Below are 27,621 nucleotides of genomic sequence, written 5' to 3'. Positions count from 1 at the left end.
AAGGATAAACAGATGAGAGGGAGAGGAAGTAAATGGAAGGAGAGAGAAAGAAAAAAAATAAACAGGATGGATGGTTGGATGGTAGGGAGAGAGAGGAGGAAGGACGATGTTTTGGATAGGAGTTGGTCTAGAAGACCTCCAAAGTCCCTTCCAACTCTATTATTCTGTTAATTCAGACAGACAGACAAACAGGTAGGGAATGGACAAAAGGAAAGGAGGGAAGGAAGGAAAAAGGGAGGGAAAGAAAATGGGAGGAGGAAGATGGAAAGACGGGGATTAATGGATGGGAGGGAGGAAGTAAATGGAAGGAGGGAGAAAGAAAAAGATAAATAGGATGGATGGGAAAGAGGGAGGGAGGGAAGGAAAAAGGAAGTAGGGAGGAAGATGGAAAGACAATGAGGATAAACAGATGAGAGGGAAGGAGGAAGGAAATGGAAGGAGGGGGAAAGAAAAAGATAAATGGAATGGATGGTTGGATGGTAAGGCGGGAGAGGAGGAAGGAAGGGGATGGAGGCAAGGGGGCTGAAAACAGAGGGGGGGGGGCATCCTGGCCCAGCCAATGAAACTTTTAGTCCTTCCCCTCCTCCTCCTCCTGTGGCTGCCTTTTCTCAGAGCCAGGGAGGCCGAGCACCGCAGCCCCACCCAGAAGAGCCCCAGGTGTGCAGCCCAACCGCTCTGATGACACCGCAGCCTCCTGGGACAGCAGCGGTGCAGAAGCAGCAGAGCCCAAAGAAAGGAAAACAGAAGAAGCCGGGCAAGCCTTGAGGGGGAAACCGGAGCGATGCCACCCTCGGGCAGCCTGGTTGTATCCAAGCAGCAAAACACAGGGAGAAGAGACGGCCAAGGCCAGAGGCGCTCCTGGCATTCACGACCTTGGGGGGGTGGGGGGGGGAAGGGATGGACAACTGGTCCTCGCACTTACAACTGTCGCAGAACCACGAACCAATAGCTTTTCTGCCCACTGCAACCTCAAGCTGTCCTCCCGAGGGCGCACCCCTCCCACCCCGTCTCCCAAAATTCAGCACTCTGTAATGGCTTCAGGCTCATCGTGTCACTGAAGCCTTGGACAGAGAAGGTCTTTTCAAGGGTGCCAAGTCTGAAGGCAAAGCCAGGACCCCTCCTGCCCGCCTCTTCGCCCCCAGACCCCAGTTCCTGCCCACTCCCCTTCAAAGGAAGGTCCCAGGACAAAACCAAAGGCAGGCAGGCAGGCAAAAAGGGAGGATGGTCACAGGAGGGAGTCGAGAGCTTGGCCAGGGGAGCCGTGTTTCCTGAACCGGCCCGTTTCTTTTTGCTATCTCCTCCCAAACGGCTTCTGGGAAGTCCACAGGCCAGGGGGCCTTCCCGCCCCTGGGCCCCAAGAGGCGACCACGAAGCCATCTGATTGGCTGAACTGCCGGCTTTGCCCCGGCTGCCCCAGGCAGTGAGATCTATGCCCATCAGCAAATGCCCACCCTTGGATTCACCCACAGAAAAGGAGAGTGGAAAAGGGAGGGAGGGGGAGGGAGGGAGAAAGATGCAGAGAAAGAGACAGAAAGGGAGAGAGAGAGAGAGAAGGGAGGGAGAGAGAAGAAAGGGACACAGAGCGAGAGAGATGGATAGATAGATTAGAAAGAAAGAAAAGGAAAGAAAGAAAGAAAGAAAAAGAAAGAAAGAAAGACAGACAAAGTAACAAGGGTACTTGGAAGTCTTAGTCAAACCCTCTGCTCCAACAGGAAACCTTATACCAGTGATGGTGAACCTTTTTGGCACCGAGTGGCCAAACTGGAACGTCTGTGCATGTGTGCGCGCCGGAGCACTGGAAACCCCAAAACCAGCTGGCCAGCCCGCCCATGCCTGTGGTTTGGGCATTTTGGGGGCCTTTTTCAAACCTCCTGAAAATGGTCTGAAAAAATGCCTGTTTTGGGGGCTGTTTTCAGGCACCCGTGAAGACCAGCTTGCCGGTGCGCATGTGAGCACCAGAAACCAGAAGAGCAGCTGGCGACGGCATCCCTGCCCACAGAGAGGGCTCTGCGTGCCACCTCTGGCCATAGGCTCACCATCACAGCCCTGCACCATTTTGGATATATGGCTGTCCAAAGAGAAAGTGAGAGAGAAAAAAGAAAGAGGAAAAGAGACAAAAAGAGATAAGAGAAGAAAGGAGAGGAAAAGAGGAAGGAAAATAAAGAGAGAGATGCAGCCAGCCTATCCTGGAAACTCTTTCCTCCTCTCCTCCCCAAACCAAAGAGCAGCCGGGCCCGACTGGGCCAGCCCTACCCACGCAAAGCCGAGAGCTTGCAGAGAGCGAGGGATTCTCCCACCGCAGGAAGAGAAACCAAACCAAACCCCAGAAGGGGAACAGGAGGAAGAAGTTCCTTTCTGCTCTCGGGGCCACAAGAGAGAGAAAAAGAAAGAGAGAGATAATCTCTTTCCTGACAACCCTCCTGCCTGGTTTGTTCCGGGTGCAAAGATCGAGGGAGGCGAGGCCAGGGGGCTTCTTCCTTCTGCCGGGAGGGCAGCGAACAGCAGCAGACAAGCAGGTGCACGAGGGAGGGGGGGAGGGAGGGAGGGAGGGAGGAGGAAGAACAAGGCAGCTGGCATGGCGGTCACATGGCCGTGCGGGTGGGGGTGCTGGGCTGCTTCAACCGCAGCGTCTTGCATAGCCAGCCGGCAAAATCCACCACTTCCACCTCGGCGCACTTGATGAAGGTGTGATTCTGGAAAGCAAACGGGAGGAGAAAAGGGGGGGGGGAGAGAGAGAAAAAAGAAGAGGTTATAACCATAGAAGTCATTGTCGGAAGTACGGACAGGAAGTGGTAGCTTTGCGAGGGTGGGGAAAACAAGGGTCAGGGGTCAAAGGGAAGCTACCGGGGTCGAATTTCCCTGTCCGAGCTTTTTTTGCGAAAGGTGTGGGACGGAGGTATCTAAGCGTGGCCCTTTAAGATTTTTGGACTTCAACTCCCAGAATTCCAGAGCCAGCAGAGCCTGCTGGGGAATTCTGGGAGTTGAAATCCACAAAGCTTAAAGGGGCCACGCTTGGAGTCCCATGGGTGTGGGACTTTTGAAAAAGGACACGCAGAACGTCTGTCACAGTACAAGTTATCCTCAATTTTCAACTGACCGTCTGAAGTTACAAAAAAAGCAACGGACGGCCAGTCCTTGCACTTATGACCGTCACAGCACATCAACAAAATCCAGAGCCTTGGCAAACTGGTGTCTTTTACGGCAGGTGCAGCCTCCCAGGATTGGCTGACAGCCGTCTGTGACCTTCCCAGCTGGCTCCCGACAATGGGACACTTGGATTCGCTTTAACGAACGTGCAATTCACTTAACAACAACACTGGTTTTCTTAACCAGGGAGGGGGCAGGGGGAGTCCCAAAGATGCTTTCTTCCCAATAGACAACTGGAGTTTCTTGGGGGTCTTTCCCTCCTTCAGAAAACGTTTCGCTTCTCATCCAAGAAGTTTCTTCCATACTTAAGAAGAAAAAAGCTTCTTGGATGAGAAGTGAAACTTTTTCAAAGTAACAAACACAAAAAAGGCCAATTGCTCTTTTGGAAAGAGCACCTTTGCGACAACTGTGAACTGTGTGATGGATAATCTCCGTAGGCATGTGCAAGAAAGGTTGTAAAAACAGCAGTCACTCATTTAATAAGTGCAGAGAAGAGCAACAAAGAGGATTAGGGGACTGGAGACTAAAACATATGAAGAACGGTTGCAGGAACTGGGTATGTCTGGTTGAATGAAAAGAAGGACTAGGGGAGACATAACAGCAGTCTTCCAATATCTCAGGGGTTGCCACAAAAAAGAGGGAGTCAAACTATTCTCCAAGGCACCTGAGGGCAGAACAAGAAGCAATGGGTGGAAACTAATCAAGGAGAGAAGCAACCTAGAACTGAGGAGAAACTTCCTAAAAGTTAAAACAATTAATCAGTGGAACGACTTGCCTCCAGAAGTTTTTAAGAAGATGTTGGATAACCATTTGTCTGAAGTGGTGTAGGGTTTCCTACCTAAGCAGTGTTGTGGCCCCCCGAGTGGAGCTGGCAGCAGATTCGGAGAGTGAGGAGGTTGGGGAGGAAGATGAGCCAGTCCTGGAGTTTGGGAAAAGCTCTGATGAGGGCTCTGTGTGGGAGGCAGAGAGGGGGCCAGGGCCGTATGCCAGCTATCAGCTGCCTTTAGAATCAGACATCAGTGAGGCAGAAGAACAGCTGGAGCCTGTTCCAGTATGCGCAGGTGCAGAGTGGCTAAAGAACAGGGGTCAACTTGGGAGTAAGGCCACAGGTGGACAGTGAATGGCCCCTCCCAGAGGAAATAAAAGAGGAGCGAATGGGGAGTGGAGTTTGCAGAAGACAATTAGTTCATTCCTGCATTCTTGCCAAGTATTGCAGCCGGTAATTGTGAACTGTCTTGAAAGACTGTGGGCCAGGACTTTGCTGCAGAGGAATTCACTGTAAATTAAATAAAACCGGTTGAAATGTATGACCGTTGACGCTTCCCAAGGTCACGTGATCCCCTTTTGCAACTTTCTGAGAAGCAAAAGTCAATGGCGGAACCCAGATTCACTTAACAACCGGGTGACTAATTAATCAAGGGCAGCAATTCGCTTAACGATGGCAAGAAAGGTCATACAAATGGAGTCAAACTCGCTTAACAAAGGTCTCGCTTAACAGCAGAAAATTTGGGCTCAATTGGTGGTCTGGGACTTGCCTGGGTATTTTCCCCCTGTCATTAATTCAGTTCTCGTTTGATAGTTTGTTGACGGAGGGGTTGGCTGGGAGTGGAAAGCCCCGTTTTTAAGGCCTCTGTCGAATTTCTGTTCCTTGTAGATAGCGGACCCCTCCTTCAAGGCACACATGGCTTTAGAAGGAAGTCAAACCCACCCTGCTGTTTCACATCACATTTGGGTCACATGTGCTTATTCATGACTTGAGGCTCTCCGGACCATATTCAAAGTAAGAAATGCAAGTGGAGAAAAAACTGGGGGATTATCTCACCAGCACAGAGCTGGATACGATTCTCCTGTCTGGAGATAAGCCGACAGACAAGTTCTATGTGGAGCCCACTTTCTGTTTCTATAAAAAGCCGTGTTTTTTCAGTCTTGGCTGCTTTAAGATATGTGGACTTCAATTCCCAGAATTCCTCAGCCAGCATGGCTGGCTGAGGAATTCTGGGAGTTGAAGTCCAGACATCTTAAAATGGGAGTTGAAGTCCACACAACTTTAAATTGCCGGGGAGGAGAAACATGAATTCAGAAACTCATTCCCTGTTTCCCAATGGATTTTTCCTTCTTTCTGAAATCTTTTTAAGGATTTGTGTTCTGGGCAAGGGGTAATTCAGAAGGAAGTATATTTCTGAGTTCTGACAGCTTGGGATAATTTTAAAAATTGCACGGAGCTGGCCCATTTTTGTCAGCCAATTGAAACAAACAGCAAAGGGAAAAACATTTTAGATTCATTTTTAGAACTAACTAACTAACTTAACTAACTAACTAATGGAAAGGAAGAAAAACGTTGTGCTCAGTAAAGAGAGACTGGGAGCCATCAACGCAAATGGCTATGAATGAATGGATGATGTAAATCTGGCACAGTTAACTGGTGGCATGGGAGGATCCTGGCTTACCGGGGAGGGGTGGAGGAGGACCCTGACCACTGACGGTGTGGAGGGCCCAGCCACAGGTTGTGTGAGAGGACCTTGGCCACTGTGGGTGTGGGAAGGCCCTACCATTGGTGGTATGGAATATCCTGGTCATCCTGAATAACAGAATAACAAAGTTGGAAGGGACCTTGGAGGTCTTCTAGTCCAATCCCCTGCTTAGGCAGGAAATCCTATACCGTTCCAGGCAAATGGCTATCCAACATCTTCTTAAAAACTTCCAGTGTTGGGGCATTCACAACTTCTGGAGACAAATTGTTCCACTGATTAATTGTTCTTACTGTCAAGAAATTTCTCTTTAGTTCTAAGTTGCTTCTCTCCTTGATTAGTTTCCACCCATTGCTTCTTGTCCTGCCCTCAAGGTGCTTTGGAGAATAGCCTCTTCTTTGTGGCAATCCCGGAGATATTAAAACACTACTATCATGTCTCCCCTAGTCCCTCTTTTCATTAAATGAAAAAGGATGTGCGAGGACTCCAGCTACTGGGGATGTGGGAGGATCTTGGCCACAGAGGGTGTGGGAGGACCCTGTAGCTCCTCAGTTTGAGACAACCTCCTCTCTGCCGCAAATAGTGTCTGGAAGAAAAGTATATTCCACCCAATTCAAGGCTTTTTCCTGGACAATCTACACTAGGGATCAAAAACCTTTCGGACCTCAGGGACCAGTAAATTCATAATTTTAAATCCCGCGGACCACTAATATGAATTTTTTTAAAAAAAGATAAATAGTATTTAGTGCAATGTAAAAAAAAATGCAAATAATTTTCCTGCAGACCACCAAAATTTTCTCATAGACCACCAGTTGGTGACCACTGATCTGTACAATCAGTGGTCAATGTACAATGTTTTGCGATTCTCAGGATTTTCGCCCTTGGTACCGTACCCCAAAAGGAGGAAGGGGCTGCATACCAATGGAACATACACATTCACACTCTGAGGAGAGTTAACAGTGAGAGAGATGGAGAGGGACCAATTTGCCTGGAGAACGGAGCAAGGATTTGGATCTCCTTAGTGAAGGAAATTTGGTTTTGGAGCACACAACTCGACAATTCTTACCATCAGCATCTTTAGATCTGCTCGTTCAGCAGGGTTTTTAATTAAGCTGTGGGGGGGAAATAAAAAGAAGGTTGGTCAATTATGATCACTGCAAAATGCCCACGTGTATATTTCTTTGGTGGGGGGGAGACTAGCCCCATTGTTTGGGGGATGCCAGATGCACAAAGCTCTCCTCAGCTGTCCTGATCTACATCCATCCACATGGCTCCGTCATAAACAAGGTCATACCAAGATCACAGCTGGTACCTCGACTTACTTCCTTTAGCAACCATTCAGAGTCATGACGGCACTGAAAAAAGGGACTGACGGTGTTTTTTTTCCACACTTCTGACAAGCAAAATCAATGGGGAAGCCAGATTCACTTAGCAAGTGTGTTACTTAATTTAACAACTGCAGGGATTCCCTTAACAAACATGGCAAGAAAAGTCACAAAATGGGGCAAAACTCACTTAACAAATTTCTCATTTGGCAACCTGGATGCTGGGCTCAATTGTGGTTGTAATTCGAGGACTACCTGTATGTGACTCCCTAAAGTTATATAGGTAGTCTTCGACTTACAACAAAACTGCAATTCTCTAATTCAATGTTCATTTGAAGTTACAACGGACTGAGAGAAGTGACTTACAACCATTTTTCACACTTACGACCATTGCAGCATCCCTGTGGTCATGTGATCAAAATTCGGACGCTTGGCACCTGACTCGTATTTATGATGGCTGCAGTGTCCCCGGGGAGTCACATGATCCCCTTTTGCGCCCTTCTGACAAGCAAACTCAATGGGGAAGCCAGATTCACTTAACCGCCGTGTCACTAACTTAACAACGGCAGCGATTCATTTAACAACCGTGGCAAGGAAGATCATGAAGTGGAGCAAAATTCACTTAACAGATGTCTCACTTAGCAACAAAAATGTGCGGCTCCATTGTGGTTTTAAGTCGAGTACAGGGAAGCCTCATCCCGATGGAAAGAGAGGAACCGACAGCTTTGCTGAAGGGCATTCAGAAGTTACCTTTTCTAATCTTCTGATGAAAATAATCTGTCGCTACCAAGGAGCCCTGGAACTTGGCCTCAGACTAACTTCGGAACCTCCTCCCAGAGGGGAGCCAAGAGAAACAGACTGTAAAGTGGGTGTGTGGGGTCTCTAACAAGGCTTCGAGCTCCAAGCACATAGTGTTTATAAGCAGCATCCTGAATAATGGGAAATGAGCTTCCTATGATCTTCTCCACTGTCCTCACCACTCACTGTATGGACTTTCTATCTGAGGCACTGATGCCACCAAACCGAACAGTGATGCTTAAGATCCCCATTTGCAGGCCTGGCACCCAGAAGAGAGAATTCCTCATCCTGAGCCTGCATGTTTCCAAGAGATACATTCACACAGACTCCTGGGCTCCTAATCCCAAGGTTTTATATTTCCCACCAATAAGTTTGCGACGTCTTACCATTTATTTACAAACTCCTGGAATTCTTGGGTGAAAACCCCAGTCGGCAGTTTTGGAGGTGGCTGAAATACACAGGAAAAAAAATTTAGGCTGAGGAGGTTCTGGAGAACAGTTTAGGAAACAGCCTTCAGTCAATGGGTTGACTTAATGACAGTGGCATTTGTTTAACGACCATGCAAAAAAGGTCATCGATTCCAGTCAATCACAGGGGGTAAACCCTTTAAGATCACCATGACTCAGGACTGTAACAAACAGGCTCCATTATGGTCATAAGCTGAAGTCTTCCTGTACGTTTGGACAAATTTGAACACATTTATGTACAAGGATGCAATCCAAATAAATGGATCCTTAGCATATTCTAATATCCTCAAGTCTTGGGAGGGAGTAAACATTGAGGGATGAAAACTGATGATGTTACCTAGTTGGGTTATGAAACGTCTGCAAGGAAAGAACCAAGCTCAGAGAGCACCAAGGACCCTTACAGATCAACCCTAAGCTACAAATAGCCTCTTCTATTTGGATAAAAGCTCCTAATTCCCACTGGTCGAGAAGAAATGATAGGGATGGAGAACACTCAGCATGGTTCGGGGCCTAGGCTCTGAAATCCCCTTGCTCTCCTGAATCTGACAACGCTCCTCATTAGTTCACCGTTCAAGACCCCAAAGAACTTGGCATAGTAATAACCTAGTAGCAAAGTCCTCTCCCCCAAAGTGGCCTCTCCACAGAATGGGATCAGGGGTGGGTGGGCCATTCTTGCTCTCTGCCCAGAACGGAAATAGTCCCGAGGGAGCCACAGAGTTTCCAGGGACTCAAAGTCATGTTGCTTTCTTTCTTCCAATGTATTTTATTTCCATCTGCACTCTCTTCCTTGTCTCTTTGTTTTTTTCCTCCGCAAAGCCCAAACAGAAGCCTTCATCTCTGTGACCCTCCCTTTTTATCTCTCGTTGGTCCATACCAAGAGAAATTTCCTGGTTTTCTTCCTCCTTTCATTTTGAAAGGCAAAAACGTAGACAAGAAAGGCCCAGCCTACCTTAATTCATTCTTTCCTTTCTTTGTATTTTTAGAGAGACTGGAAACATACACGCATGGGATTGCGCTGTTCCCATTATACTGGCAGTGCCTTATTTTGAAACGCAATCAGACGTGAACGACACTCTAGGGGAGGGCAGATTAGACCAGTTGTTCCCAGCCTTTCCGGCTGGAGGGGAGGGGATGGCTCCATGCAAGTGGCAGGTGCCCATGCTTGTGTGTGCAACTCCATCTACACAAGGAGTGTGCACGCCACTCACACAAATGGAGCCTCGCCCGCAAGCACCTGCTGCTTGAGTAAATGGAGCTGCGTTTGCGAGCGCTCGCTGCTCATGGAAATAGAGCTGCACATGCGTACGTGCTCGCCCGCTGCTTGTGGGGCTCGGTTCCAAACAGGCTGGGGCCCAGTAATGGGCTACAGCCAAGGGTTTGGGGACCTCAGGCTTAGAGGCTTCGAACATGTGGATTCCATGAAGTGGTATAACAGACGAAGTGGATTTTGTCTACTTTTGTCAGGGCAACCTGGTCTACAACTCTGGGTCGGAGCATGCTGCTTCCGTTTTCGCCTTTCAGTCCCAATCCAGGCACCTTCGCGGGCAGTCGCTTTTGCGAGAAATGATTTTTGTGTTGAATTGTTATGTTTTACCGACAAAGAAATAAAGGAAGACTCGTATAGATCTATTTCAAGCTATTTAGCTCTCACCAGCTAGCCATATTCTTTCTGAAATTCAGTCCCGGGCTACTTGCATATTAGGTAGATGTATTAACCTGTTAAGCCATACTGCTCCCGAAGCAGTATGCTCCATCCCATAACTGGGTAGATCAGGTTTGCCCTGACAAAAAATACTTAAATCTTTCCCCTGGTATAGCCGACAAAGAAAGGAGAGCCTGTGGCTTAGAGGTTAATACATCTACCTACTATGCAAGCAGCCCGGGTTTGAATCCCAGAAAGGGTATCGTTAGCTGACGAGAGCAAAATAGCTTGAAATAGATCTATACTAAAAGGTTCCCCTTGCACATATATGCTAGTCGTTCCCGACTCTAGGGAGCGGTGCTCATCTCCATTTCAAAGCCGAAGAGCCAGCGCTGCCCGAAGACATCTTCGTGGTCATGTGGCCGGCATGACTGAATGCCAAAGGTGCATGGAACGCTGTTATCTTCTAACCAAAGGGGGTTCCTATTTTCCTACCTGCATTTTTACATGCTTTTGAACTGCTAAGTTGGCAGAAGCTGGGAGAAGTAAAGGGAGCTCACTCTGTTACGTGGCGCTAGGGATTCAAAGCGCCAACCTTTCTGATTGGCAAGTTCAGCATCTTAGCCACTGAGCTATCGTGTCCCTATGTCGATCTATATACTAGTCTCTATACTAGTTCTATATTAGTCTCCCTTTATTTCTTTGTCGGTAAAACATAAAAATTCAACATAACAGACAAAGCTTAAACTGGTTGGGAGCTTTTATTTAATAAATAGATATTGACAGAGAAGGGCAGAGACGGCTCACAACGCAGAGCAGGCTGACCAGCCAGGGCACCTGGCCCCAAAACACGAAAAGCCAGATATTCCACCAGGTGTTTAATCCGCCCACCAGACTGTTTTAATCCCACGCCTCAAGGAACTTAAAGGCATGAAAGCATAGCGACCAGCCCACAGTAGAGAGTCAAAACGTCTTCTCCCAGCCACTCACCTCATTCACAATGTAGTCAAGCAATTCAAAAATGGCCATGGCAGGGCGGCTGTCTATCCCATGACCTGCAAGGTTCAAAAGAGCAAAGTGTCAGAGTATGAATGAGTTTTCATAGACTGGAATAGACATGGCAACAGGTCAGCCAACGGGGATTGTTTGGATAGACATGGTAACAGGTCAGCCAATGGGGATCGTTTGGAAACTGAAACATAGTATTTATATGGGGTCATGAGAGACAGTTTGGATCTGGGCATGGCTTAGACTTACTGAACTGTGTATAAGAATTGATTTGGCCTCTGTAACCATGCAGCTTCTGTACAGTAAATGCCCTCTGTATCTGGCTACTCTGTAATGACTTGCTTCTATGAATATTGCTTCTGTGTTCCTGATTTTGTATACTGACTTCTGCTGTATGGTACTGTAATAAAGACGTTTCTTATATAGAATTGAATCCTGCTGAAATTCATTTGCTTGTGTGCTAGCTGAACGTGCTGCACAAAACTCTTGACACAAAGTTGGGATGAAAAACTGCAGGCAAAGAACACGCCAAGAAGCGTGCCCGTCTTCAAGAAACCACGGGAATATTTAAGGAGGGCAGGTTCCAACACCAACTGGTAGCCTGGCTGGTTGGCCTTGGAACCTAAAATGCCTGCACAAAGAAGCGGCAACAGGCTTCTGAGAGACAGGTAGTCCTCAACCTTAGGACCACAACGGAGCCCGGCATTTGTCATTAAGTGATACATTCGTTAAGCGAGTTTCACCCCATTGTTACGTTTCTTGCCATGGTGGTGAAGTGAATCACCGCCAGTTGATAAGTCAGTTACCTGGTTGTTAAGTGACCGTGATTGTGAGGATGCTGCAATGGTCGTAACTTTGAAAAACGGTCCTGAGTCACATTTTTCAGTGCCGTTGTAACTTTGAATGGCCACTAAACTAAGTTGTTGTAAGTCAAGGGCAGTCAGTCCCAGCTTCTACCCAGTCCCAGGAGTTAATAAGTGAAGTGAAGGGAGACATAGGGCAGGAGGCTGGCCTGAAACAGCCCATCCCATCTCTGATCCACCTTATTAGTCTTAAATAATGATCTTGCTGGTGACCTTTAACCTAAAAGGATAATAAAAACAAAGTTACCTATTTTTCAGAGAATAAGACGCACCTTTCCCCCCCAAAAAAGAGGGTGAAAATCTGGGTGTGTCTTATACACTGAATACAGCATTTATGGCCTACAAAACCACACACCCTTTGCAAAAATGGACATGCAGAGGGTTTGGGAGGCTTGCAAAGTGCTCCTGCGAGTTGGGGAGGGCAAAAACGAGCAAAAAATGGGCAAGAGAGAGGGAGGGAGGGAGGGAGTGGGAGAGAGAGAGAGAGAGAGAGAAGTCATGCAGCTGACTTTCTCGTTTAAGGCAGGACAAGAACTCCCTGTCTCCTGGTGATTGGCCTAAAGATACCCAGCAGGTTTTCACGCCTAAGCCAGTAGTATAACTCAACTTCTCCTGATAATTGGACCAAAAACATCCAGCCAACTTTGGTGCCTAAGTCGGAACTAGAACCGAGTCTCCCGGTGACTGGCCCAAACTCACCCAGCCAGCTTTTGTGCCTGGTGACTAGAGTTCACCATCTCCTGGTGACTGGCCCAAAGACGCCCAGCCAGTTTTCAGGCCTAAGGTGGGACTAGAACTGTCTCCTGGTGATTAGCCAAAAGACACGCAGCCATCTTTGGTGCCTAAGTTGGGACTAGAACTCACCATCCCCTGGTTTCTAGACGACTTCCTTCATCACTAGATTTAAAAAAAGCTGTACAGTCCTGAACATCTTTATCTACGGGAAGAAAACATGAGTGAAACTGGCTAACTGCCAGCGAGAAGTCTCCATCTTTCCGTTCTGGATACTGGATATTTTTATCCATGGATTCCTTGAGTTTTGTGGATCTTTGGGGCTTAAAACCACATCCTTTCTCCCAAGCTTCACCATGTTGACAAGCAACATCTTGCTGCAACATTCTCCCACCACCACCTATTTGCCTCAGTATGTGCCATGTTCAACTTTAGCACTGCCCATCAGCACGACTTATGCCACTTAGGCATAGCTGAGCTGCAGTCCAACGTATCTGGAGGGCATCACATCAAGGATGGCTGAGCCATCTTGAAAAGAAACTCACTGAGGATTTCCCTGGCAGCTTGTCTCGTTTCAAAGCATATTTAAAGCAAACTGGGGAGCCGAGTTAAAAAAAAACCATGTAAAGAATCAATAAAATCTGTTCAGGTAATCCTCAACTTATGACCAAAATTGAGCCCAAAATTTATGTTGTTAAGTGAGAAACTTGTTATGTGAATCACTGCAGGTGTTAAGTTAGTCACATGATTGCAAAGTGAATCTGGCTTCCCCATTGACTCTGCTTGTCAGAAGGTTGCAAAAGCAGATGGCATAACACCGGGACACTGCACCCGTCATAAATATGAGTCAGCTGTCCAGCATCCGAATATAAATCATGTGACCATGGGGATGCCGCAATGGTCATAAGTGTGAAAAGTGGTTGTAAGACACTTTTTCCAGTGCCGTTGTAATTTCAAATGGTCAATAAATGAACTGTTGTAAATTGAGGAGTTACAATGGCACTGAGAAAGTGACACAAGACCGTTTTTCATGCTTTATGACTGTTGCAGCATCACCATGGCCACATGATCAAAATACTTGGAAACTGGCATGTACTTAAGACGGCTGCAGCGTCCCGGGGGGGGGGGGGGGGCACGTGATCCTTTTTTGCGCCCTTCTGACAAGCAAACTCAATGGGGAAGCTGGATTCACTTAACAACTGTGTTACTAACTTAACAACTGTAGTGATTAACTTAACCACTGTGGCAAGAAAGATAATAAAATGGAGCAAAACTCACTTAACTGTCTCACTCACCAAATGGGAATTTTGGCCTTAATTGTGAGTGTAAGTTGAGGGCCACCTGCAACTGGTCATTTTTGAAACTGAATAGCACTGAATTTCTATAACTGAATAGCTATGAGTTTTTATGGAAATGTGCATAGGCATGAGTAGTAATAAATCAGTTTAATTCTGCTGGTGCTGATCTTTTATGCCTGTCACTTGGCATGGAAGCCAGTTGGTTGACTTTGGGGCAATCACCAGAAGCTTATAAATTCAAGCCCTGCCTTAGGCATGATAGTCAGCTGGGTGACTTTCGGCCAATCACCAGGAGCCTGTGAGTTCTAGTCCTGTTTTAGGTATGAAAGCCGGCTGGGTAACTTTGGGCCAGTCAATCTCTCTAAGCCTACCATGTCAAGCTGGTTGGTCAATTCCTTTCACAACCAGTGGATCAACACTCTTTGGAAAATGCTAGGAAGAATAATTAACCCATCCTGCTACAAGTGATTATACTTCCTTCCAACATTTAAAAAAAAAGTGGCAACATTTCCATTGCCAGCAGCTTCCCAGGAATGAGCTCTTACCACTAACAGGGCGTCCTGGGGGCCTGGGCCGCGGAGAGATGCTGTGGGGTTCCCCTTCGGCCCCATCGACTATGGGACGACCAAAGATCACTTCCAGTTCCTTGCCATCGGGCGGGGGGATGGGATACCGTCCGATTGACAGCTCCACCAGGGAGAGGCCCATGCTCCAGATGTCCGACTGAACGGAATAGTGAGTGCCTTGTAAACGTTCAGGCTGCAAGCAATCGCAACAGAGGTGGAGTGAGTGCCCATCTTGCAAAAACACACCTGCCAATCCCAGTGGCTCCTTCAACAGCCAGGTGTCTGCGGGTACACACCTAGGTGAAAAATTTATGGCAAGCCAGCAGGAACACTAAGGCTGAATTTGAAAGAGGTTTTCCCGGTCTGCATAGAGACTCGGTTAATTACCAGAAGAGCTCTTCAGAAGCCAGGCCAAGAGTTATAATAATCCACCTAGAGAACTTTTGCTTACTGGATCATATGCAAATAAATAAAAAGGCGGAAGATACAGTTGTGCACTTAACAGTGAGCATAAGGTACCTTTCTTTACCTGCAGTTGCAAAAAGCTGCTTCTGTGCTTCCTTTGTTGTCACAACAGAGTGGGAGCTGAAACTATTGACACTTAACGCTATGATTTATTATTTAATTTATAGGGTATATCAGCTCCTAAATGACTTGCTTCTGCTTCCTAAGTTTTGACTGAAAAAACTGTTTTTTTTAATCTATCAATTGTTCAAACTGTTCGTCTATCATCACCTAGATTGGCTGAAGGGAGCAAATACTCCAGCCAATAGGTTGCTGACTTTCCAGAAAGACAGATTTATATTAAATTTATATTATATTAAGAGCCGTGGTGGCGCAGTGGTTAGAATGCAGTATTACAGGCTACTTCTACTGATCACCGGCTTCCAGCAGTTTGGCAGTTCAGTCCTGACTGGCTGAAGGTTGACTCAGCTTTCCAACCTTCTGAAGTAGGTAAAATGAGGACCCAGATTGTTGGGGGGCAAACAGGCTGACACTGTAAACCACTTAGAGAGGGCTGTAAAGCAGTGTGAAGCGGTATATAAGTCTAAGTGCTATTGCTATATCAAATAGCAACATACTCTTTTTAAGGGCTGCAATCAACATGATTGTTCCGATTATCACTATCTTGATACCACATCTGCTTTAATACCTCCCGAGCTAGTAATCTAGTTGTTACGCAACTTCCCTTGACAAACACGCAGGTCCAATTAGGCATAGGAATAGAGAGTGCAGAGGTGTGGGACAGTCCTGGGGGCCCCATGGCTGTCACATGTAACACCTCTGTTGTGTGAGTTGAACTGGCTGCCAGTCTGCTTCTGGTTCCAATTCAAGATGTTGGCTATTATCTTCAAAGCTCTTTATAGCAGCCGGTTCAAGGTACCTCGGGAGTTGTGTCACCCCAAATGGAACCAGCCCGCCCTGCTCACGTCAGCAGAAGAGACATTCTTTGGATCTTGTCTGCCAAAGGATTTCAGCTGACGGGGCCTAGGGGAAGAGCCTTTTCCACTGTGGCCCCCACCCTCTGGAATATTCTCTCTGCTGGAGTCGGGCTCACAGTCCTGGCTTTCTGGAAGACCCTGGAAAGCCCCGGCTCTGCTAGCTGGTCTGGAGCCCCAACAGGAGGGCACTATGTTGGGGTCGGTTGAAGGGCTAGAAAGAAGATCCCCACCCTCGTGTCACCTGTACTCATGGTTTTTAGTCTCTTATTTAAGCCTAATTTTAATCGCTTTGTATCATCATTTGTACCTATTTAGCATACTGCATGCCGCCCAGAGTCACTGTAACAGTGAGGTGGGTGGCACAGAAATTCAATATATGAATAAAAAAAAACCTGAACGTAACATTGAGATTCCAACTTCTTGTGATCCAGTAAAGACTGTCCCTTTGCTCCCCATTTCGTTCCTGCTGAACAAATGAATCTAAAAGATTCACTCATTTTGTATATACTGTAATAGGTTTGTACTTTGGTTCCGTTCTTTGAACCCAATAGAATCGGAAGTCAGATTCTGTATTTCATGCTTATTGAGAGATCAAACTAGGGCCATAGGAGAAGCTTTCTCTTTTTATTGTCTACGGAAATTCTCAATCATCTAGATTAACGGTTGTCCCAAGGCTTTTCTTTCCCCCCAAAAGGAATCGTGCTTGACGCAGTGGTTAGAATGTAACGTTGCAGGTTGACTCTGCTCGCTGTCAGCAGTTTGATCCTGACCGGCTCAAGGCTGATTCAGCCTTCCGTCCTTCCGAGGTCGGTAAAAGGAGGACCCAGAATGTTGGAGGAAAGAGGCGGATTCTGTAAACCGCTCAGAGGCCTGTAAGCACCATGAATCAGTAGGTAAGTCTAAGTGCTGTTGCTAATTATCATATATGCCTATCTCTTTTCTGTCAATCTACAACAGGGTATCAAACTCTACGAGACCATCTTCTGCCACATACCTCCCAGCGTCCGATAAGATCACACAGGATGGGCCTTCTCTGGGTGCCGTCGACTAGACAATGTCATCTGGCGGCTCCTCGGGGGAGGGCCTTCTCTATAACTGCCCTGGCCCTATGGAACGATCTACCCCCAGAGATCCGGACCCTCCCCACTCTCTCGGCCTTCCGAAAGTCTACTAAGACCTGGCTATTCCAGCAGGCCTGGGGCTGCTGATCTCTTGAATGAGGTCCAGCCCCACTAAGATTGAGTGCATGTTGTGTCTTTTTAACCTGCTTTGTCTCTCTATTTTAAATTTTTAGTATTCTTTTAAAATTGTTTTTATGTAAGCCGCCCGGAGTCCTTCGGGATTGGGCGGCATGTAAATTCATTAAACTTTGAACTTTTGAAACTCACGGCCTGCAGGCCTGATGCATCACACACTGGCCATGCCCAGTTTAGCGAAGGGGGGGGGGGAGTCCCAATACATCACATGACAACATGAGTTTGACATCCCTGATCTATAATATCTATTGCTGTGTCTGTCTCTGTCTGTCTACCTACCTACCTACCTACCTACCTTTCTCCCTCCCTCCACCTACATACCTACCTCCCCCTTTCAAGAACTATGGTGGTACAGCAGTTAGAATGCTATATTGCAAGCAGGCTGGGGAATTCTGGGAGTTGAAATCCTCCTATCTTAAAGTTCCCAAGGTTGGAAAAACAGCGGTTTAAGGCGAAGTAACTGCAACACAGCCACAAGCCATCACGAGAGAGAGGGAGGTTGAAGTTAGGCAATTTTCATTACAACATCCCCACACCAGCTGTCATATAGTAGCAACCCCTCCCTACAGGACAAACTTTATGTATCCTAACTCCGTTTTTTAAGAAAATAGCATGTAAGGAAGGAAGAGGACCTACAGACATGTAGGATCGGGTGCCCACAAAGGAATTGGCCATGGAGTCGATGAGCTGCCCGCTGACTCCAAAATCACACAGCTTAATCTCGCCTCGGGAATTCACCAAGATGTTAGAAGGCTTCACATCTGCAAAACAAGAAAATGTTTAAGAGACGAAAGGGGGGGCGGGGGGGAAACCACAACCAAACAATGAAAAGGCATCCTAAAAAGGAATTCCACTTGGAAACTGCTCTAGATAAAAGCTCTATGGTTTCTCCCCCTCCCCCTTCTAATGAAGACAGGAAAGAACCTTGCAAAAGGGGGGGGGGGCAACAAACTTTCAGACCTCAGAGATCACTAAATTCATAATTTTAAATCCCACGGACCACTAATATGATTTGCCTAATGATCGGCTGGGTAGGCATGGCTAGATGGTCATATGACTGGGTGGGCGTGGTCAACTCGATGTCACTCACATCGAGGGGCGCCTCGCCGGCCTCTTTATCGCCCCTCCCCTACCAACCACTCGTCTGCCCGCCCGGGCTCCTTAGGACCCCAACAGGAAGCAGTTGCTGGAGCTAAGCAGCCACCACGAGAAAGAGTCGGCAAAACAGCTCAGCTCAAATTGGATCTGACCAAGAAGGAGGCTCAGAAGAAGCAGCTCTCTGAGGACTATCAGCATAGACTTTCCAAGCAGAGGAAAGAACCTATGGGAGTGCAAGGCCAGGTACCGGCACTTGGAGGCCTCACTGGGCTGAGATGGGCAGCCAGTTCCAGGCCATGATGCAGTCCCACTGGAATGAGGCCCTCCCACTCTTTGCCACCAGCGGTGCTTCCCTCCAGCCTTCGCCCAAAAGCCCACACTAGGGGGCTGACAAGAAGACCCCAAAGGGGGAGACTCTCTGCAGCAACATGAGCGTTCATTGCACCCATCCATCCCAGGGGACGTAGTTTGAGGACTCCTGATTTAGTGCAATATAGAAAATGCAAATAATTTTTCTCCAAACCATCAAAATTTGATCACGGACCACCAATTGGTGACCACTGTTTTAAACCGGGGCCAAACTGTTGGATTAAGTCAACATGGCTGGCTGGGGAATTCTGGGAGTTGAAGTCCACCTGTCTTAAAGCCGCTAAGGTTAAAAACACTCAAATTAGATGGCAAAAATAATAAACGATCAATATTAATAAATCAAAAAATACAAGTAGTCCTCGACTTAACAACCATTTGTTTAGTGATCATTCAAAGTCACAACAGCACTGGGGAAAAAAAGCATCTTGGGACAGTTTTTCACACTTACAACTGTGCATCATATCCAGTCACGTGATCAAAATTCAGATCTTTGGCAACTGGTTCACATTTATGACTGTTGCAGTGTCCCAGGATCCCCTTTTGCGACCTCCTGACAAGCAAAGGCAACGGGGAAGCCAGATTCACAATAACAACTGTGTTAATGACTTAACAATGGCAATGATTCACTTAACAACTGTGCCAAGAAAAACAAGACTGCCTTGCTTAGCAACTGTCATAAATCGAGGATTATCTGTATTCTCAATGGCCTTACTGTGAGCCCAATGAACCTGTGACTTTGGTCTGATTTTATGCAGGCCCAGATGTTGTCTGTCCTCTGGTGTTCTTCAGAGATCATCTTGCAATCCCTTTCCCCTCCGTGTATGGTCCCCCGAAACCTTTCTGAGGCACAGGAAACTCACAATGGAAACCACCCCCTGCCCAAATTCTGTTTCCATAAAACTGCAAGTGATGCACTTCAGAACTATGAAGGGCTTTTCTTAATAAGCAATCTCCCCCCTCCCCCCCCAGTTCCAAAACAAACACAGAGGTAACAGAAGAGGCTTCCCTCAAGAGCAGCTGCCAGCAAGAAGCAGCCATGGTCTGTATAGGAGCTGTGCAATATAGAACACAACGTTAATTTCCAGATTTTTTTGCAACCCCGATAAGGTTGCAAAAATCCACAAACCAGGCAGTGTATGATACAGCCACTATACATACACACAGAAACATACATACATATATACATACATACATACATACATACATACATACATTGATCTACACAACCCCAGTTCACTTACATATACAGACTTCCGCTTCTATTACAACCAATGCTTACCTCGGTGCATGATTTGGTGCTTCTCTCGTAAATAAGCCAATCCTCGCAGAACCTGAAAAGAGAAGAGAAGGGGAGGGAAGAAGGGAAGGAAGAGAAGAGAAAATAAGAGAAGGGGAGGGGAGAAGGGAAGGGGAGGAAGAGAGGAGGGGAGGGGAAGAGAGTGAAGAGGAGAGGAGAAGAGAGTGAAGAGGAGAGGAGAAGAGAATCAGGATTTGAGGGATGGAAGCAAGGATGATCCCCATTTTATAAATGGGAAACTAAAAAATAAAACCCATACACATGTGTGACAGAACAGAGGGTGGCCGTCTCTGACTGAAGGGATAATTCGGTGCCCAAATGCTTCTAGAAGAATACAGATGAGACTCTGTATCTCACAAAACCTTGGGGGGGGGGGGGTGGTGGATTAAAAGGAGGCAGCTGCATACTCACTGCTATACTGACTTTGCCCAAAATTTCTTCAGGAATCCTCTTGGCTTCTTTCAAAACCTGATCCAAGGAACCGCCATCCTAAAACCAGGGAAAGGTAATTACATTTATTTATTCATTGGCTTTTAATCCCGCCTTTATTACTTTATAAATAACTCAAGGTGGAGAACATACGTACTCCTTCCTCCTCTTATTGTCCTTGCAGCAACAACCCTGTGAGGTGAGTTGGGCTGAGAGAAAGGGACTGGCCCAAAGTCATCCAGCTGTGTTTTATGCTAAGGTGAAACTATAACTCACCATCTTTTGGTGATTGGCCCAAAGTCACCTAGCCAGGTTTCATATCTAACACAGTTCTAGAACTCACCATCCCCTGGTGATTGATCCAAAGTCATCTAGCCGCTTTCATAGCTAAGACAGTACTAGAACTCACCATCTTCTGCTTTCATGCCTAAGGTGGGACTAGAATTTCCAGTTTCCTGGTTTCTAGGCCAGCTGCATCCTATATTATCTTAAAATTTAGAACCAGAAAACATCCCACTCAACCAAATGAATAGGAAGTCAGTTTTAAGTAAGAAAGAGCCCCGAGAATATCATAGTATCACTTGAAAAGTACAAGGCATATAAAATTTCAACAACTTGCCTGAAATTAGACAAAGAAAGGACAGGCTACCTCCACCCTTGAGAAGTGTTCTGCGAATGGGGCATGGCTAGCGAAGACACAATCCCACCTTGCCACAAACAAATATCTTAATAAAGGAATTCTATAGGAAAGTTGATTAACAGAGCCAAAAACGATTCTCAGCTGCTCTTGTTCAATCAGGAAGCTAAATGGTTTTTTTTTCATGTTTTATTTATATTACTTTCCATTTCAACCAAACGGTGTGAGGTCTGGGTTTTAAACAATGAAAATCCACATATCTGTTATAATATTCATAATACTATTAATAATATAACTATGTATCAATACAATTACAATAGTACATAGCATCTTCATCATCAAATTCTCTCCACACTGACGTTTCCTCTTTTTTATATCTCCTCCCTTCTAACTTCTGTTTCTATTGTCTAACCGTTGATAGAATACATCCCCAAGTCAAGAAATATTCAATTTCTTCTTTCTAAATGTTAAATACTCTTCATTGTCAACCATCCTCCATCTGCTTTAATCAGCTATAGTTCAGGAGAACTAATGAAGCAGATTCTGATTTTTAAAAAGCTATTTATCAAATTTATATAGCCGTCCATCACACAAAAAGTGAGGTTTTCCTGAAGATTCTTAGTATATTTTTGTTAACTCAAGGCACCTTCCTTCTTAATAGAATGCACTATATCTGGATTACTTGAAACAATATATGGCTTGGCTAAGACAACCCATTCACTGGAGAAAACAATAATGTTCAGAAGAGTTAGCGGTAAAAGGAAACCGGGCCTCCAAAGCACACAGTGGCCTGAACACCATCAAAGATGACATCAGCCAGAACATGGAAAAATTCGAAGAGGCAAGATCGGAAGAGACCTGGTCCGTAGAATCGCCAAGAATCAGATATGATTGAATGGACATCAGCATCATCGTCAACAGGGTAGATTTGATTTAAATCAAGTCGATTTAAATCACGATTTAAATCACTAGTAAAAAGGCTTGATTTAAATCAACTGATTTAAATCCTAATTTTTAAAGAGCAACTGTCATGTCTGTCCCACAGCGGCTCCTCCTCTGACCTGCTGTTCACTCAATGACAGTCCCAATATTGCAGAATATACAGCCTCATGCTACATAACTAAGCTCCATTTCATGATGAATAAAGTAAATTATTAATGTATCTTAAATAGAAAACTACATTTTCATTTTATTAAAATAAATTTGATTTAAAAAAATCATTAAAAAAAAAAAAGTCATTGATTTTTATCCACCCTGATTATCAAGACACCCCCATAAACCTACGCAGCATATCTACTGTTCTTGTACCACAGGAAGTTAAGATCTTTGCAGAGCACATGGAAAATATTCTGTCCTGCAAGGGCAGAATGCTGTAACAAATCCTAACGGGGACTTCTGAGCCGATGCCACTGTGGGGCTGAAAGGGGACCAGAGAGGCTCATGTTCGTATCCTCACATGACCACCGGCCTCAGTAACTGTCAGCCGCAATCAATCTCACAGGACGGTTGCTAGGAGAGCAAAATGGATGAGGGAGTATTACGTGCATCACCTTGACCTGCTGGGATGCAAGTTGAATATACAAGCCACCAGCTGAATTTAGTAAGGTGAGGAGACAGTTGGAAGACCTGACAGAAGACGAGGCAAAGGGAGATGAATACCCATCGTATTTCTGGGACAAATTGGTTTAATCGGAGAAAACTTCCTCTTCCAGCACTACTACAGGGTTATCCCATTTTTTATTATGTACATGCTGTAGCAGCTTTAATAAGGTACCCTAAATGATACGAAAAGGGGGGGGGGATCCTTGTCATGAGTACCTTAAAATGCAGCAAAAAAGAGAAATGACAGAGGAAGGAGAAATAAATGCTTTTTTCCAAAGCATCTGAAGGCCAGCAAGGAATAATGGATGGAAACTGACCAAGGAGAGAGATTTAACCTAGAAATAAGGAGAAATTTCTTGACAGTGAGAACAATCAACCCATGGAACAGAAGTTGCCTCCGGAAGTTGCCTTCATCACTGGAGGCTTTCAAGAAGAGACTGAATCTGACAGAAATGGTGTAGGGTCTCCTGCTTGTGGGGGTGGTAGTGGTGGACTAAATGACCTACAAGGTCCCTTCCTACTTTGTTATTCAAAATAGGAGGAGAGTTAAAAGAGGGCAATTCAATTTATTTATGGTGCACCTATGCTTAGATGTGTTATATAGGTAGTCCTCGACTTAAGAATGGTGTAGATCACATCAGATTCCTCCCCCCCAAAGGTACTTACAACCTAATTCCAAAGATCTAACCACCATCCTGGTCATGTGAACTGCATTCTGGATACCTGGGAACTGACCCACATTTATGGCCATTTGTAGAATCCTGCAGACACATCACTACAAGTCACGACGTTTTTGTCAAAAAGCATCCTTCATTTTTTGACAAAAATGTCCCACAGTGAACAATAGGTTCACTTAACGGCCAGATAATTCACTTAACGACCCTTGCAAAAACAAAAAGGTGATAAAATAGGGTCGGCCACGTGGGGTGATCTGCTTTACAACTGTCACAATTTATTGATTTTTCACATTTTTGAACTGTCGGTCTGCCTCAGAGAGCAACTCTTGAGTGACATACAATGAAATATACCCATAAGGACTCACGACCATAATAGGCAGGCTCTATTATGGTCGTACATTGAGGATTGCCTCTATGTGCCAGATGGGGCTGAGCGGTTAAAAGGCATCAGGCTAGAAAATGAGGACTAGTCTTGCTTTAGCCATGAAAACCAGCTGGCTGACTTTAGGCTAGTCCCACTCTCCCGGCCCAATCCACTTCACAGGGTTGTTGTAGGGAAAATAGGAGGAAAATGAATGTGTCAGCCACCTTGAGTTATTTGGAGGGGTATAAATAAATAATGATGGATGAGAAGTGAATGATGGATGAGAAGTGAAGTGAAACGTCTTCAAAGAAAAAAACAGGAAGTCCAGTCGCCTCTTGAAAAAAGCACCTTTGGACAGCCATGACCTGGAGGACTGAGAATCTCCATAGACATAAGGTAAAAATTCCTCTGGCACATATGTGATAGCCATTCCCAACTCTAGGAGGCGGTGCTCATCTCCGTTTTAAGCCGAAGAGCCAGCGCTGTCCGAAGACGTCTCCGCAATCATGTGGCCGGCATAACTAAATGCCAAAGGCGCACGCAAAGCTGCTACCTTCCCATCAAAGGTGATTCCTATTTTTCTACTTGCATTTTTTTACGTGCTTTCGAACTTCTAGGTTGGCAGAGGCTGGGACAAGTAACGGGAGCTCACTCTGTTACATGGCGCTAGGGATTCGAACCGCCGAACTGCCAACCTTTCTGATTGACAAGCTCAGCATCTTAGCCACTGAGCCACCGTGTCCCTTTTCCATAGACACATAAACAAATAAATTTGCCACTAGGCTTCCCTTTATATAGCGAAGGGCAGCTTTTAATTCCCAGTGTTTATCATAAAAGTCTTGTTCTTCCCATTCCTTTTGTCATGAAAAATGCTCTGCAATCATTTACTTTTTTTTTCAAGCCGCACAAATATAGATGTTAATTGTAAAGTGGCAAAATCCGTACTCAGAGTCTACAGTTCAGACGGTTACGATCTGAGCACCTGCTTTCAGGAAAAGAACTAAAGAGGTACTTAGAGAACTATCCCATGGAAATGGTCTTGAGACACAGAAAGAGTCATTTCTGGGCATCCTAAAAGAAGCTGGCGAGGCTGCCTACAGTTGGGTACTCGTAATTGTCGTAAGGTACAATGTTTAGGTGGCTTTGCTTTTGAAAAGGGGATTCTGCCAGTTTTAGAATTAAGTCAACAGATGGCAGCATCGACTTTGTGCTACAAGCAAGGATGGTGGGGAGACATTTCCCCCGGTGACGGATTCCATGCTCAGAGAGATCGGCCTTGCCAAGAAGTCAAATTCAGGTCAAACTGCCTGTTCTCTATCCTATGAAACAGACATTTAACGTATTTCTCAGAATCACTAGTCAAAGCAGTGATCTAGATGGACTTGCAGAGATTACTCCGGGTGGTCCTTTGGCTTACGATCATAACTGAACCCAAATTTTCTGTTGCTAATACGGTTGAGTTTTGCCCCGTTTTATGACTCTGCTTGCCATGGTTGTGAAGTGAATCACTGTGTCAAACCTGAAACTGACCTGACTAAAGACATGTTGGAGCTTCAGTGTTGCCACACTGGAGCTGAGGGCTAGGGAGAGAGGAAATAGAGATAGCTGGAGTTTTGTAGCCAAAACAAAATACTTTCTCTTGGGAACCAAGGACATTCTCACATCTGGTCAGAGAGAGAGGAGTGATGTTACCCAGCAACCAGAGGGCACCTCGATTGGACCATGTGACTGATTGGGGAAAGGGAGAAACTTTTTACTTCTAATTACATGAAAACAGACTCTGAAGGTTCCCACGGTTCTCACCTAATTAAAAGTATTTTCCCTTTCCCCAAACATATGTCATATTGGCACAGATCTGCTGAAAACCGACTGAAGTTTTCCACGGTTTTCACCAGATCTTTGCCAATATGATATATCCAATTAAACTATTCTTTGAGGAATCTACCTGCCTCGGAGTTTTATTTGCTATGGGCGTATCACTTGGAATCCTGACACGCTGCCGTTGTTAAGTGAATCTGGCTTCCCCGTGGACTTTGCTTGTCAGAAAAGGCAATTCCATGACCCATGCAACCACTTGCCAAGGGTCTGAATTTTGATCACTGGACCATGGTGGGTTGCTGCAATGGTTGATAAGTGCAAAAAACATTTTTTTCCCGTGCTGTTGTAACTTTGAACAGTCACTAAGCGAGTGATTGAGTACGTTGAGGACTACCTGTACAGCTGTGATTGATTCACTTAACTGTGGCAAGAAAAGTCGTAAAATGGGGCAAATTCAATTAACAACCGAAATTTTGGGCTCAGTTGTGGTCGTAAGTCGAGGACTACCTGTACCTCATATGCCTTTTCCTATTATAATATTCAATCTGCCTGGCACCCAGATTATTGTCCAATGGCAGAAAGCTGTTGTCTTACAAGCTAAGAGAACAAAGAAATCTGTAGATGCTGTGCCACTAGATTCTTTTTAAGGCGCTGGTCTAGGCAATTGTGAGTTATAGTCCTTTAGGCATGAAAAACCAGCTGGGTGACTGAGCTAGTCCCTCTCTCTCAGCCCAATTCACCTCACAGGGTTGTTGATGATGTGAAGAATACAGAATTTATATTTGCTGCCTTGAGTTATTTATAAATAATAATAAAGGCAGGATCCAAATCAAATCAATAAATAAATACATAAATAAATATTTTAAATGAATAATACGATTTTGGCTGGAATCTCAACAGATCTCAACATTTGGAATACTACAGGTAGTCCTCTACTTACAACAATTTATTTAGTGACTGTTCAAAGTTACGTCACTGAAGTGACTTATGACCTTTCCCCCAGACTTACGACCATCACAGCAGTCCCGTGGTCACGTGATTAAAATTCAGACGCTTGGCAACTGAGTCACATTTTTATGACGGTTGTAGGATTCAGGAGTCATGTGATCCCCTATTGAAACTTCCTGACAAGCAAAGCCAAGGGGGAAGCCAGTTTCACTTAACTACTCATTTACTGACTGCCATGATTCACTTAACAATGGTGGCAAGAAAAAAAATGGTAAAATGGGGGGAAATTCACTGAACCAATCTTTCGCCTGGCAACAGAAATTCTGGGGCTCAATTGTGGGTCGTCAGAGGATTGACTTCTGGTATTCGACGCTTGGTAAGCTCCATGAAAACCTTTGATGCCGAATAAGGCACCTTTACCCATTCTGCACAGGGAATATGCCCTCACCATATGCTCCATGCAAATGCTGATCTCCCCATCACTGTAGAAGGCGCCATAGAAACCGACGATGTATGGAGAATTGCACTCGTGAAGCACTTGAAGCTCCCGGATGATCTGGTTTCGTATGGCAGGCTTGATCTCCAAGTGAATCAGCTGTGGAGGAAACAAGAAAGAGAGAGAGACACACACAAACATCAAAGAATGAAGACAGTGCAGAACAGTTCCAAAAACAATTGCGCCAGTCTTTAGGCATGGTAGGGAGGACTGGTAAAGGACTATAATTCACAGTCATCTAATTCCTACCCTGTTTCCCCTAAAATAAGACCTCCCCGTATAATAACCCCAATCGTACTTTTGAGCACATGTGCTAAAATAAGCCCTCACCTGAAAATAAGCCCTCCCCTAAAATATTTAAACGCATCCGCAGCCGGTCTCCACCATTTCCTAGGCCTAGGGGGAGGGGGGAACATGCCCCATGCGCCTTGTACGCACCTGCAACCCACACAGAACGGCCTCACGGAGGCTGCTCCCACAAACCCTAGCTACCTCGCCCCTTCTCTTAGTGGCTGACGCAAAAAGAGCAGTAGGCCCAGCGACACTAGAGCTGGTAAGTGTGTGCCAGACACAGAGAGAGAACTTCCGTCCCTCTATGGATCAGTTGATCCATGGGCCGAGGTTAAGAGGCCTCCTGCTCCTCAAAGATAATAAGACCTCCCCAAAAATAAAGCCAAGCGCTTATTTCGGGCTCAACAGAAAATAAGACCCTATCTTATTTTCAGGGAAACACAGTAGGCCAGCACTGGTATAGCCTCTACATGTCTCAGCCTCCCAGATATATATGGACTAGATTACTTTAATCAGAACAAAACTCATTTGGGATTCAGTCCTAGTTTAACAGCAAATAACCCAGTTGGGAATTCTGGTATCC

General features: G+C 45.7%; 1 protein-coding gene across 1 annotated transcript in view; it reads right to left on the bottom strand.

The window, feature by feature from the left end:
• Positions 1–1,589: 1,589 nt before the first annotated feature.
• Positions 1,590–27,621, bottom strand: part of MAP2K2 (mitogen-activated protein kinase kinase 2) — a 41,438-nt gene continuing 15,406 nt past the window's right edge. The window contains exons 3-11 of the mRNA XM_032236085.1: positions 26,700–26,846; positions 20,188–20,265; positions 19,759–19,810; positions 17,649–17,773; positions 14,294–14,507; positions 10,838–10,902; positions 8,125–8,186; positions 6,682–6,727; positions 1,590–2,693 (exon numbers count right to left, since the gene is read on the bottom strand). Of these exons, the coding sequence (XP_032091976.1) occupies positions 2,583–2,693; positions 6,682–6,727; positions 8,125–8,186; positions 10,838–10,902; positions 14,294–14,507; positions 17,649–17,773; positions 19,759–19,810; positions 20,188–20,265; positions 26,700–26,846 (900 nt within the window). The 3' untranslated portion in view covers positions 1,590–2,582. The remainder of the gene's footprint in view (positions 2,694–6,681; positions 6,728–8,124; positions 8,187–10,837; positions 10,903–14,293; positions 14,508–17,648; positions 17,774–19,758; positions 19,811–20,187; positions 20,266–26,699; positions 26,847–27,621) is intronic.

The sequence above is a fragment of the Thamnophis elegans genome, chromosome 1 (genome assembly GCF_009769535.1).
Source record: "Thamnophis elegans isolate rThaEle1 chromosome 1, rThaEle1.pri, whole genome shotgun sequence".
Lineage (NCBI taxonomy): Eukaryota > Metazoa > Chordata > Lepidosauria > Squamata > Colubridae > Thamnophis > Thamnophis elegans.
This window is presented reverse-complemented; position numbering and strand designations above follow the sequence as displayed.